Source organism: Alexandromys fortis, unplaced genomic scaffold, assembly GCF_014885135.2.
Source record: "Alexandromys fortis isolate MF-2015 unplaced genomic scaffold, M_Fortis_MF-2015_v1.1 scaffold_2_1_26212458, whole genome shotgun sequence".
In the NCBI taxonomy this organism is placed as follows: domain Eukaryota; kingdom Metazoa; phylum Chordata; class Mammalia; order Rodentia; family Cricetidae; genus Alexandromys; species Alexandromys fortis.
In genome coordinates this window covers 24,784,118-24,796,859 of record NW_026067930.1, presented here as the reverse complement: position 1 = coordinate 24,796,859, position 12,742 = coordinate 24,784,118, and the positions used below count along the sequence as shown (strand labels likewise).

The 12,742-nt window shown below is 43.2% G+C and overlaps 2 protein-coding genes across 2 annotated transcripts; both read right to left on the bottom strand.

The window, feature by feature from the left end:
- Positions 1–6,733: 6,733 nt before the first annotated feature.
- Positions 6,734–12,419, bottom strand: LOC126503351 (NADH dehydrogenase [ubiquinone] 1 alpha subcomplex assembly factor 4-like). The gene is made up of 3 exons (XM_050144966.1): positions 12,204–12,419; positions 11,845–11,948; positions 6,734–8,566 (listed from the first exon to the last, which is right to left on the bottom strand). The coding sequence occupies exons 1-3, from the start codon at positions 12,337–12,339 to the stop codon at positions 8,279–8,281; spliced, it is 528 nt and encodes a 175-aa protein (XP_050000923.1). The 5' UTR covers positions 12,340–12,419; the 3' UTR covers positions 6,734–8,278.
- On the bottom strand, positions 8,279–12,492 carry LOC126503507 (NADH dehydrogenase [ubiquinone] 1 alpha subcomplex assembly factor 4-like). Its single transcript, XM_050145226.1, has 3 exons — positions 12,204–12,492; positions 11,845–11,948; positions 8,279–8,566 (listed from the first exon to the last, which is right to left on the bottom strand). Exons 1-3 carry the CDS (start codon positions 12,490–12,492, stop codon positions 8,279–8,281), a joined length of 681 nt encoding a protein of 226 aa, XP_050001183.1.
- Positions 12,493–12,742: the final 250 nt, after the last annotated feature.

Sequence of the window (12,742 nt, the reverse complement as noted above, 5' to 3'; positions counted from 1 at the left end):
GTACCAAAGACTTGAGCCTTGGTTATTGTCTGCACTATATAACTTCTACATAAGTGCCTACAACACAAGCCAATAAATACTTGTGATAAGTGAATGACTGGTAGCAATATTGACTTTACAGAGTGATTTGAAAAGCTACTTCTCTTAAAAAAAATGTCAAGCAAAATCTAAAAGTTTATCTCCTCTTTACTTAACAATGACCTGAGCAAGCAAAGGAAGTTTAAAACTATTTTAATTTCACATTTACATTCAGAAGTGGGTCATACACTTACTTATCTAGAAGTGGGTCTCTTAAAAAATAGAATGCCATGTCCTAAATATTTAAGGGTCTCATTAAGAATATAGTTTTGACACTCTATTACTCTAAAATTAGGTCTTTACATTTCTGACCACCTTAACTTTTGCTAGTTTTTGAGATGTATCAGAGTCAGGGACAAAAAAAAAAATATAGCAAAAGAAGAGGACAGACTGTCACTGTTTGGCTCTGATGATGCTATATTTTTGGAACTTGTAAGGTAGAACATGATATTCTCTCTCTTCCTCTCTCTCTCTCTCTCTCTCTCTCTCTCTCTCTCTCTCTCTCTCTCCTTCCCTCTCTCCCTTTCTCCTTCTCCTCCATGATACATTTGAAATAGCTTCCCAGACTCCTGTCTGAATCATTCTCATCTGCCATGGAGCGTAGGAATGATGCAGACATGACTGACTAGTGATTACGAGGGCTGAGGACAGAGCTCATTGCTAGAGCACAGCCTAGCATGTGCAGATCTGCATCCCAACCCCAACGATGAACTGAAAACAGAACAGCAAGAAGGGAACAATGAACGTGGTCTAAAGGGGAACGAATAGTCAGAGTTGAAGGCGTGGTGACTCTGAAAGCGTCCCCTACACGGATAATAACCTGAACCCCATATGGGAGCCCACTGTACTATTTCTTATATGAGCAGCTATGAAATAGCAACTCTTTAAACATTTACAAGTCCATAATAAAGAAATGCCACATCCTAGTGCCCTATATTGAAAACAAGTTAAATGTAAATTAAAGTTCTATGAGACACACCGCTGTGCAATAAAGCATCACTGACGAATGTAAGGCGATTATAGGCGATTCCAATGTAAAATTAGTGATCTTTATGTTCTAGTTCAGTTAAATTGCTGGATCATTTGTGTGATGTTTACCTTGTGAGGCAATGAGATATTTAAGGAAAAATTGGCTGCGTTTCCCATACAATATGCTACAACGCATATTGCTGCTGAACAAAAGCACTCAAACATCATTAGCTCCAAATGGAATTTTTGCTACCAAGCATGTATTACTCAATTTAATCAATATTCATCCTTGTGGAAAGAGAAAAAGGCATGAGGCTTACTTTGAAAATTGTTGAGCTTGGGAAATAATCCGGTCCGTAAAGTGCTTTCCTGTGTGAGCCAGAGGACCGGAGTCAGAGCTCCAGAACCCACGTAAAAAGAAGGGTATGCGGGTGTGCAGGGAGGTGGGGCCACAGCTCCCTGAGGCTTAGGGCCAGCCTGCCATACTGGCTGGGCAAGCTCCAGGATATAGGGAGGGCCTGGTCTCAAAGAGTCAGGGAGAGGACACGTCAGGAAACGACATGCAAGGTTGACTGCAGGCCTGCACGTGTTCACATGCACCCCACCTCCACCCATATAAGAAATAGCGACTCCCCTTATCAACAGCAGATGACAACAGTCAACCCTACACATAAATCCTTTCATTGCCTTGCTTGTTTTGGAGCAGCGAACAGTTGAACAGGAAGAGTCATTTTCGCTGGAGGACTTTATTTCTTTAAAACTTCGTGACTTTTCCAAATGTCATGCCTTGTCACACAGCCAAGAAAGGTTCCTGCTCATCGAGACTGCACTCTGTTTCTTTTCTACTTTGGGATTATGTCTCAAGCTCTATACAGTGACTTACTTATATCCCAATTTGGTTAAATTTTTGCCACCAGAACAGTTGTGAGGGTTAATCTTGGTTGTCAACTTGATACACACAAGAGGGAACCTCAGTTGAAGATCTGCCTTCACCAGACTGCCCTGTGCAATGTCTCTGAGGCATTGTCTTGACTGCTGATTGATGAGAGAGGGAACCAAGTCCACCGTGGTGGGTGGTACAATCCCTAGGCAGGTAGCCTGGGCTGACCAAGAAAGGGAACAGACTGTGAGCCTGAAAGAGACGAAGCAGGCAACATCCTCCATGGTCTCTGCTTCAGTTCCTGCATCTAGGGGGCCACTGGAGCTCCTGGCCTGGCTTCTCCTGACAATATACTGCAGTCTGGAAGGTGTAATAAACTCTTTGCTCCCCAAGCTGATTTTGGTCAGAGTTTTGTCATAGCAATAAAGAAGCAAATAAGACAATAGTCATTTTCTAATGATGCTTATGTGGCTCTTTTCCTCATGGGAATCAGGAGCAAGAATTTTGTTGTTACTCAATATATTTCTCAGAACATCCATGCACTGAAAAATGACAGAGCTTTGGGATTCTGTTCTAAAAAATGAGTTATTCTACTATACCTCTGCTATATTCATATTTGCTTTCATGACATCGTTTATCCCAGAATAATTTGGTCATAGTATATGATAACCAGTAAGACACAGAAAAGCAGATATTCAGGATGACAAAGAGTACACTCTTAATTGGGGCCTTAATATACAGAATTGGTGAACATTAAGAAAAAGTTGTCAAAAACTGCTCCAGGGAAGTGTGGCTTTCTTCACAGTGGAGCCTCACCATTCTGGTCAGAAAAAGAGAGAAATAAGCAACTCCACCAAAGCCAGAAGGCACTTGACCTACCTTAAGCTAAAATCCAACAATCAGATATATTCTTGTTACAAGGGTCAAAGCCATACATCTCCCTAACACTCAGTGATCTTGCCGATGGTATGCTGTGAATGACATGGGAGAGTCAACCAGCCATCCGGTTGATCACAGGGTAATCGTGGCCATTAAAACTAGAGATGGCTGGGGAGAGAACGAGCTGAATCCATGCACAGTATCCTCCTATCATTCTCCTCTCCCACAGTGCCCTGCGCCTGTTTTTTTTTTTTTTTTTGGCACTGTCAATGCAAAGCATAGGTGACTTGTAAGCCCAGCCGCCAAAGTGGTTTCACCTAACAGACCCAGTATTGCTTGCTTTACTGTCACACGATGTTCTTGTTTCTCTTTCACCTCACCAGTTCAGCTGCTTGGCTACATATGGAAAATAAAGGACCATATGACACCACGAGTTTGTGCCTGGTCCTTACAGCATATATTTCGAAATCAGCTGACGTCACTTCAATGTGATATGGGCATCATCTATATCACGCGTTAAGTTTCTAGACTTTGGATACCAGCAGCAGGTTAACTCACTCTTTTTCTAAGAAAGTCTTTGACTAGGCTATAATTGTTCCTTATGACACCGTCCATTCATAACTGTAAGGTCTCAGGCCCCTCCACAACTGTCGGTACCAGTGAGAAGTGTCCATGGCTTATGAGTTATCATCAGCTATACTCCCTGTTAAGGCTGTGGGTTAGCTGTTCTGATTTCTCCTGCCTCAGTCCAGACAGAACCTGGGACAGATGATACTCGAGTTCCCTCTGCTGGGCCCACGTCGATCCCAACCATTTTCAGGTCTGGCAGCTACCCTCTTGCACTTATTATACCATAGCTCTGGGGAGGGAGGTCACCTGGGGTGGCTAGGCAGTTTCAGGGGGAGCACAACTCTTAAACTCATCAGCTACTGGGAAACACACTTAGTTGTAAACCTGCGTATAACTGACTCATTTAGAGCAGGTGTCTGTCGGACAGAAGAGTGAGGCCAGGCCAGGAAGGCCATTCTGCATCGTGAGTGATAAGTAGCCCCGGCTGTGGAGGACCGCCGTGCACTGCTGGAAAGTGCTATTGGAAAAGGATTCTTTCTAGTTTCAGTTCCCTTCCAGAAAATGATCTGAACCTTGGAACTTTTCTCCTCCTTATTCAGGCCAGAGCCCAACTCATGCCACCTAGTGACTTTTAACTGCAGTTGCACGCAGAAAGGTCTCCAAATGCTTTCTGCTGGGGAATATTCCGGTCTCAAGAGGCTCCTTTCTTAACCTGCAGGTAGCGTCACAAAGGCAGGAAGGGACATGAAAATGGAAAGCCCACCGATAACTTCGGAACCTCTCAAAAACTGTGCATCTTTAGTGGGAGAGGGATGGGGAAGGTTTGCACTTTCTCTCTCTGTGTCTGGAATCAAAGAGGTCTGGTCCAGCAAGAGCATCTTACAGAGCTTCACAGATGATCCAGGGCCATGACTCTGGGGCTGGCAGTCTGTCCTTTTGTGCACAGGTGACCATATAATCATTCTACTGTGTCCCCAATTATCCTCCCTGTTAACATAATGTCATCTATATTAATGGCAGTCTGTAATGAGAACAGAGAGGTTCCAAGCCACCATGCTATGACAGAAGGACGGTGTCCATATCCCTGAGGCAATACCCAAGGTGGCCATTGTATTGCCTCCTAAGAGAAGACAAACTGGTTGTGTGTAGGTGTGTGAGGGACAGTGGAGAGGAGCATCAGTTAGGCTCAGACAGCATCTACAGAACCAAAAGAATTTTCCCCATGACTTTAGTAGTATTAGGCACTGTAGCATGAATAGGCGGTCCCACCACATCTCCTTGTAGTCAAAGTCATTTTCAAATTTCCATCCTGCTTTTTCCCCACTCAGATTGGGTGACTGTAGGCACGGTGGGCAGGTGGCAAGTCCTAGCACTCACTGTGATTCTCATCTGGGCTCTCCGATCACAGCTGCCGCCTGGAAACTTGTAGTGCCAGGTATTCATGACCCGCTCAGATGTGGAGCATCCAACACACAAGCCACACCTCCTTGATGAATTCAGATGACCAACTTGGGATGTCTTCTCTACCGACTGGTTCACTGGTGGCTTTGGAACAACTTTCTTGGTGTATGAGAATCAGGGCCAGAGTGTATGTAACAAGAAATAAAAACCAGGACCAGCGAGATGGCTCTCCAAGTAAAGGCACTGGCCACCATACCTGATGACATGGGTTCGATCCCTGGGGCCTACATGGTGGAAGCAATCAATCAACCTGTTGCCCTCTTCCCTCCACACAGGCTCTGGCATGCATCCCCTCAATCACACAATTTTATTTTTTAAAGATTGCACTTGTTTGTTGGGGACTTACTGACAAAAGCAGTCCTGATGACATTCAGAGTGGGTGGGTCCTCATGACATAAGTCAGAAAGACAGGAGTTTATAAAAGTAGTCAGAGCAAAAGTGACTTCATCCAAGCCAGAACATACCTGGCTTACCTCAAGCTAGAATCGGATAGACCTGTTCCTTCATGTCAGGTTCTAGTCACAGAGGTCAGCCATGGAAGGGAAAATCAGTGTTATTCTGGGCACTTATGGCAACTGTGTCTGAAGACAGCTACGGTCAGGTGAAGTTGTATCCATGACTAGGTCTATTAATATTAACCAGAGTGGGGAGACAGTGTCCATGGAATTCGTCGCCAAAAGGTTCTGAATTAAATAGCTATTTAGCGTACACGGATTCAGATCAAAGGAAAAAAAAAGGCTTTGAGTAAATATAGAAAGGAGAATGTTCACTTCTGAGTATTTAGAGACCAACTCAACCATGCAGCTCTGAATGATGACGAGACACTAACAGTGACACGCTGGAGCTAAGGACGGCACTTGGGAGGCTGATCCAGGTGGATTGAGTTTGAGACCAGTCTGGCCATGCAATAAGACATGACCTTAAAAAGGCATCCCCACTCCCCGCCCTCCAAAAGAGATAGAGCTAAGATGGTTACATCAAGTACCCAGGTGGCTTTGCAATCTAGTCTTTGTGGTTGGATGAGCATACTTGAGTTTATCTATGTGCCTGTTGACACTAAGTGGTTGGTACTTCCAGTAGCTGAGCCTGTTTGAATACCCTCTCTCTTTATGATAGAATTTTCCCAAAGCACCCACTCTTCTTCCCCAAATTTGGACAACCTGTCTCTTTATGGTAGTTTTACCATACCCACCACAGGCTTTTTCATGAATGGCTTTTCCAGCTGATTTTCACTAACCCCAAATCTGGGCATTCTGTTCTCTCCTCCTTCTTATTCAGTTCCCTTCCTTCAAACTCAGTTCCCCATTCCTCACCTTTCACAATAACCATTAGAGGCAAATACTGCCTGCAACCAGTTCCAGCATACATTACAGTCACTGGCCATAGAACAACCCTGATCCAGAACCCAAACAGTCAGCAACGTCAGTTCTGCTAGCCAAGTCTCTCGCAATAGAGAGCTTAGACACATTAGCCCAAAGCTCTACAAAAGACTCTCATACAAGCATGCATTTCACGCCCAAGCAGCCTACACATATTTCACCTAATTCTTACAACCTCCAAAAAGGCAATCCTATGTAAGTAAGTCTACAAAATATTCTTTTTAATCTTCAACATGACTGAAGTTTGCTGAGCGGCAGCTTTCCCAGGAAAACATTCCTAACTTCATGCCTGTGGTAAATGTTAGCCAAATTAATACATGCAAGCACCCAGATTAGTGCCTGGCACGTAAACCGCTCTTCAAACATGTGCAATTGCTGGTTTTAGGGTCGAGGACAACTCAGACACAACTAGTAATGGAACTAAAATCTAAACTCCATTGTCCCAAATGTGAAATCCATGCAACCTCCGTGACATTGCCATTCCAGTGTTCTGCAGGAAACAAAAAGCAGAACCGTGTAAAATGGAAGCATTTTTATTGTGTGATTCCATACAATAGAAACCACATTTACATCTGCTGAACCACACGGGGAAAAATGAGTCTGAAGTAGTACTAGCGATTCAAAGTAATACATTCTGAACTAAAGGAGGATGGTTTAGCTGATTGAGTTTTCAGATGTAATTTTGCACTGATCAGAATTAGTGTGTTCTCTTAAACTTCCGTAGGGACCACAAATAACCAGGGATAGTTCATTCCCTGGTACTACATCTGAAGAAAGCTCACACACTTCCCGTTCATTCCCTGTCTTCGCACACCTGCCTCACTCCATCACCATGCTGAGCCCCTCTCACTTCCACATCACAGCCAGGGACTCTAAAGCGAGATCTGTATCCCCTTGAAAGTATACGGACAATCCCAATTCCAACTCCATTCTGTCCTTTTGAAATGTGTTCCTTTTTGGCATAATAAATAAAAACACTAGTAAGACTTTGAAAACCTAAATTCTGACTTCCTTGTACCATAAACAATTCAGTCATATGTTCTTTAGACACCTACTTAACTACAAGAATTTGTATTTGCTTGGTCCTTTGTCATTTATCTTCACTACTGCCCTGGAATTTACACAAGGCAGCATTATACTTTTATAGAAATTCAATTACAGAGAGGCCAAACAATACAGCCAAGAACCCACAGGTAAAACACGTCATAGTACCTCATTTGAGATTCTATTACTGGAGTGTGCTATGCTCCTGCGTTAAGATGAATGAATCAGTAACTTCTCAGGTCCCTTTGGGGACTATTAGTTTATACTTCTGTTTGCTACTTTTTCTCCTAGAACGAAAACAGGTATGTTTGATCATGAGATTTAGATCCTTTTAAGCTATTCCTTACATAGTTCTCTTACTTCTGGATTGGCGGAAGTTACTTGTTCTAATAGTCATAGGTACTGCCTGTCTCTCCGAAAGCTCTTAAAGTTACCTCTACTTGTCAAAAGAGACTGTTGACATGTTACAGATGCCGCCAATTGTTCTAAAAAGTTATTTCATACTTAAAACCAATTCAAAACATAACAAAGTCTATGGATGTTTATTCTCAAGGTGGTAATATGCATTTTCTACTTTTGTACTCAGTGTATTTGGGAAATAGTCACCGTGTCTCACCGCTGAGAATCTCTTTCCCCAACAAAATGCCAGTCTTACAGGGGTAGGACGGCTCCAGCTTTCCGTGTCTCCTACAAAGAACAAACCACCCTAAACTGGAAAGCGAAACTTAGTATTAAATGATTTGGGCCACATGATTAATTTAAAAGCTGATGTGTCTAAAATAACACATTACCTCTTACTTGCAATAAATTTATACATGGGATTGGTCATGCTGACATATATGCAGGAATTACACATACATAAAGTTTAAAAAAAAAAAAAGAACATTCTCTGAACAACCCTGAAGAGGTCAAAGAGTGCTGGAAACAGGCACCGGGTTCACAGTAACTTGTGTAATTGAATACACTGAACCAGGACACCGTGCATGGAGGACACACAGGCAGCTCTTTTATGATTCCTTCATTTTGATGGTATTGCTTTCCTGTCTTCCGGAGGAAAGATTTTGACTTCAAAAGTAACAAAATATTTGAGAACGGAATTTACATCTTTCAGTTCTAAATGGTACTCTTGGGCAATTTTCTCGGCAGTCCATGTTTCTGGAGAAAGTTTATGGTTATGGAGAAGTGTCAACGCTTCTACAACAGAAACTTTGCCTTTGGGGATGTCCATGACATTCTTATCCAACTGCTGTCCTATCGGCAATCTGAACTCCTTTGGTTCTTGCGTCCGCACTTTGGCATCTTTTACCTAGTAACAACAACAACAACAACAACAACAAAAGAACTTTAGGATAGAAGATTTACATTTCCCGTGATTCTTAGGTCTATGTGTTTCTTTTCAGATAAACATGCACACACTTCCTCAACTGTATTTTCTCACTCTAGTGTCTTTCCTAACTATAGCTTGCCATAACTAAGAAAAGTTCTGTAAAATTAAACTGAATGAATACATGCCATTTACATGAGTAGTATGAGCTCCACATGCTCTAAAATCCAAACTTTCTGAACCGTGATGCCCAAGGAGAAAACTCCACATCTAACTTGCTATGATGACCAGCAGTCAAAATACAAGTCCACTCAGAACAACCCCTCAACTTGCCTTCAGGCTTTGTAAGTTGTACATGAAATATAAATGAACCGCATGATTAAAATCGGATACTACCACAAAGATGCTTCATAATGTACTACAAATATCCCAAAATCAGATCTGTAAGACTTCTGGTCCTGAGCAGGTCGGGTAAGGAAACCGCAGCTTGTATATTAAAAGAATGGGGGTTGGTTAGATGAAAATGACACCCGTTTCAGAAGAGCAGCACCCTAAAAGGGCTGGAACAACTTACTTGAAAGTTTTTCCATCCTGCCATCACTGATGAGCTATTACCTAGATGTCAGGTGAAATAATCCTTTTCCTCGCAAGTTGTTCAGGCCAGTTTTATCAGAGCTAATTACCTTAAGCTGCTCTAGGCATTCCCTTCTTCTTTTTGTCTTCAATTACACCTGCCTACACCACTTCTTGGTCAACAACCTTTGTAAAACCCCCAGACCCAAAGCCAACACCTCTTTAAATCAGTCCTGTAATTTGGTTAAAGCTTAAATCATAAATCTGCACTAACGACCCCAGTGGCTTTATTCAGAGGAACTCTTCAGAACTTACCACACCTGACAATGCTGACTATAATGTACAAATCTACCTGTAACTGCCAAGGTCCCTGCCCTCAGCTTCCATGCTGAGTCTTTCCCAGTTTTCCATCTGTACTTCGATTTTCTTTGTGGCTTTTGTCCCTTCTGCTGCTCATTAAGTTCCAACTACATCTTCTTTAACTTTGTATTTTGGTGACAGGGTGTCATGAATGCTGTAGCCTTGAGCTTCTGGATCTTCACCTACTCCTTACCTCCCATTTTAGCCCACGTGTAATGATGTCAACATCTCTGGCCCCAAACTAAGACCTTTCTTTGGATACTTAAGCCCCGAATCCCAAATGCCTAATGGGCACCTCTACTTGGACCTGTATACACCTCAACTCCAGAATGTCTAACAATGAACCTACCAATCTGCCTGCTTCCAAGTCTACACTTAAAACTGTCTAATGTATGAACAGACATTGTTCATAACAGCTCCCAAGTCTCTCTTGATCCCATTCTCCCTCCTCTACTCCACTAAACCACCTAGACCATGGTGGTGCCACTGGAAGGAACTATTAAAAGACATCTAGCAGGTTTCCTCTAACTAGATAATTCTGTTCCCTCCTAGTTCACTCTCAAATTGAACACCACTTTTTTTTTTTCCACATTAAACTCTTCAATGACTCTCCAAAGCCCTCTTAATAAAACTAAAGTTGCTTGGCATGTAGTTTGCCCTAACCTACTTTCCCCTAACCATGTACACTGTAACCAGTAACCAGTCCCCACAGAATTCTGCCTTCGTATCCCCACTTGAGCCTCAGGCACTCACCCCCACTCTTTCACTTTCTAAATCTCAAAGTGTCTCTGATCTTCCAAAACCAGGAAGATCCACCTTCCACTCCATACAGAGATTTTCCTTTTCCTTCAGTATTTCACAGTAATCCCTAACACCAAAAAAAAAAAAAAAAAAAAACTTTTAATAAAAGTAAACAGCCTCTTTTCATTTAGTAGAAAGGCAGAGAAGATTATAAATTCCACAGAGATAAAATATTAAGAAAAAAGCTAAAAAACTAATTCCTAGCAGAAATATTAACTAGTAATGTGGGTAGCTACAAAACAAAAATCATTCATTTTCCCATACGCTAAAATAGGAGGCTTAAAAATTCTACTGACAAGAAACAACTTTCCTGTCTTCCTCAAAGACTCAACAATTAAAAGATGTTAACCTTTGAATTAATGTTTAATTAAAAGTTAATCTTTTTCTAGTTAACCTGTGATTCCTTAATCTAGTTGTAATCCAATCTAAACAAAGCTTACTAAAGGCGCCAACACTCGGATTCCAAGGTCATTTAGAAGAAAATAACTGGAGAAGAGTCAAGAAGCCTTTTAGGTCCTATCAGTCACCAGGATGTATTACGATGGTCTATTATCTGAGATAGTATGGGTCTAGTGGTAAGAAGCAAAACCAAACAGCAGCAGTAAGTCTATCAGCAGAAGTAGGGAAAGGAATTAGTAAATTAATTGTATATTTAGGTGACTGGCGTCTATTGGAAGAGGTTAAGCTGATCTCTTCTACACACACAACACCGAATATATTATCAAATATATTTACATAAAATCACAATAATTCATGCTTAGTATAAACGAGAAACAGTATTTCTAAGTACTGCTCAGCATCAGCCTAAAAAAATACCATACTACTGCCATCTTTAAGTAAGAATTTGGTGATAAATAAATTTTAGAATGCAAATAACTGAGAGTTGTAGCTGACGCTTCCCCATCTAACTCTGCGCCTCGATCACAATGGTCACCTCAGTGATTCCAACACGAATTCAAATTCCAGGCCCGGGTTTAAATGTCACTTCCCTAAAAGTAGTCCCTACTCCTCCAGGGCCTGTAATAACACTGTAGCTGTGTAGCTATGCCCGCCGACCAAGGATCACTAGGATGTGACTACCATTCCAGCATATTACATGAACTTACATATAATTACATATCCTGTCCAGACACACCCTTAAAAATACAAACATGCCCCCACCAGACGCTGTCGTTAACGTAGGAACATCTTAACTTATACACACGAAAAGAGCTCTAAAAAGTCATTTTTTTTTTTTGGTCACTCTGACTAATCACTAAAAGTACCCTATACCAAAGTAGGGTAACCAAATCTTTCAACTTCCGCAATAAACCGTCCACACAGATGCATGCAATCAAATTCATTCCCGGGTCTTTCGGCACTCCCTATATATCAATGAGCCAAAGTCCTACATCACAATCGCAGGGCTCCCCACTGACACGCCCTCCATGCCACACACACTCTTGGCACTATTCTTCACTGGTTGCCCTCTTTTCCTTGATCACTTCCTCCAAATGAACAGTTTGCTTAATTAAAGCATACGTTACCGGCAAGGACGTCACCGGATCTTTGGAGTCGACATACACATCTTTTAGTAATGACAACAGCTTGTTATCTTTCCTAGAAACTTCTTCTTTGATTTCTGGATGCTCTAAAAAAGAAAAAGAGGGGGGGAAAAGGGCCATAATCTTTTCTAGAAACCCATAAACACGTAAGGCAATTTTAAAAGAAGAAACAATCATCTGGACAGCTGCGGGAAAACGCTAGGCGAGGCGTGCACCCAGCGCAGACCCCGGGCGGGAGCGTGCACTGGCCCGAGCGCCGGGAACCCAGCCGCGGCCACCCGACCCCGCGCGGGGACGACCTCAATGTCACCGGAGGCCTGGGAGGGAGGGACCGCACTCACGACTCAGCTGCTCGTGCAGGAGGTCGCGGGTGGAAGGGTGCTTGGGAGCCGTGGAGGGCTTCATCTTGCTGATCTCCCGCTCGGCTCGGTTCTCCAGGTTGAAGTTCCTGAAGGCGCGGCTCACGCGAGCCCCCATCTCTACATCCTGCAGCCCCGGACTCTCCGCGCACGTGGGGAGCCGCCGGCGCGAGTGACCTCTGTGCGCCCGGAGCGTGCGCACGCCTAGGGTCAGGCGCTGGGAAACCACTGAGGACGCGCTCGGCGCCCCCTGGCGGCCGGGAGGACGCATGCTGGGTGCAGCCGCCAGCCGCAGGGGTGCGCGTCGGCGTTGTCAGGGACGCTCGCGCCAAAGGCTTTCAGCCCACGTAACCGCACGGTTGCAAAATTCCTGCTAGAGCAAGCAAAGGTCTGTGCAGAGGGTCAAGGTTCTGCACTTCCCTGGCTCTGCTTTTGAGACGTGAAAATAAAGAATCTTTGTTCTCAGCGGCTTTTCCATTTGACAGCTTTTATTTTCCCGTTTCTTGCCTGGTGCATTTTCA

Bases quoted from the DNA above. Each gene is read 5' to 3' on its own strand.
- LOC126503507 (XM_050145226.1), bottom strand. From the start codon at position 12,492: ATGCGTCCTCCCGGCCGCCAGGGGGCGCCGAGCGCGTCCTCAGTGGTT. The intron at 11,949-12,203 runs GTGAGTGCGGTC...TTTCTTTTTTAG, and splicing joins CCTGCACGAGCAGCTGAGTC to AGCATCCAGAAATCAAAGAA. The intron at 8,567-11,844 runs GTAACGTATGCT...TGTTGTTACTAG, and splicing joins ATCCGGTGACGTCCTTGCCG to GTAAAAGATGCCAAAGTGCG.
- LOC126503351 (XM_050144966.1), bottom strand. From the start codon at position 12,339: ATGGGGGCTCGCGTGAGCCGCGCCTTCAGGAACTTCAACCTGGAGAAC. The intron at 11,949-12,203 runs GTGAGTGCGGTC...TTTCTTTTTTAG, and splicing joins CCTGCACGAGCAGCTGAGTC to AGCATCCAGAAATCAAAGAA. The intron at 8,567-11,844 runs GTAACGTATGCT...TGTTGTTACTAG, and splicing joins ATCCGGTGACGTCCTTGCCG to GTAAAAGATGCCAAAGTGCG.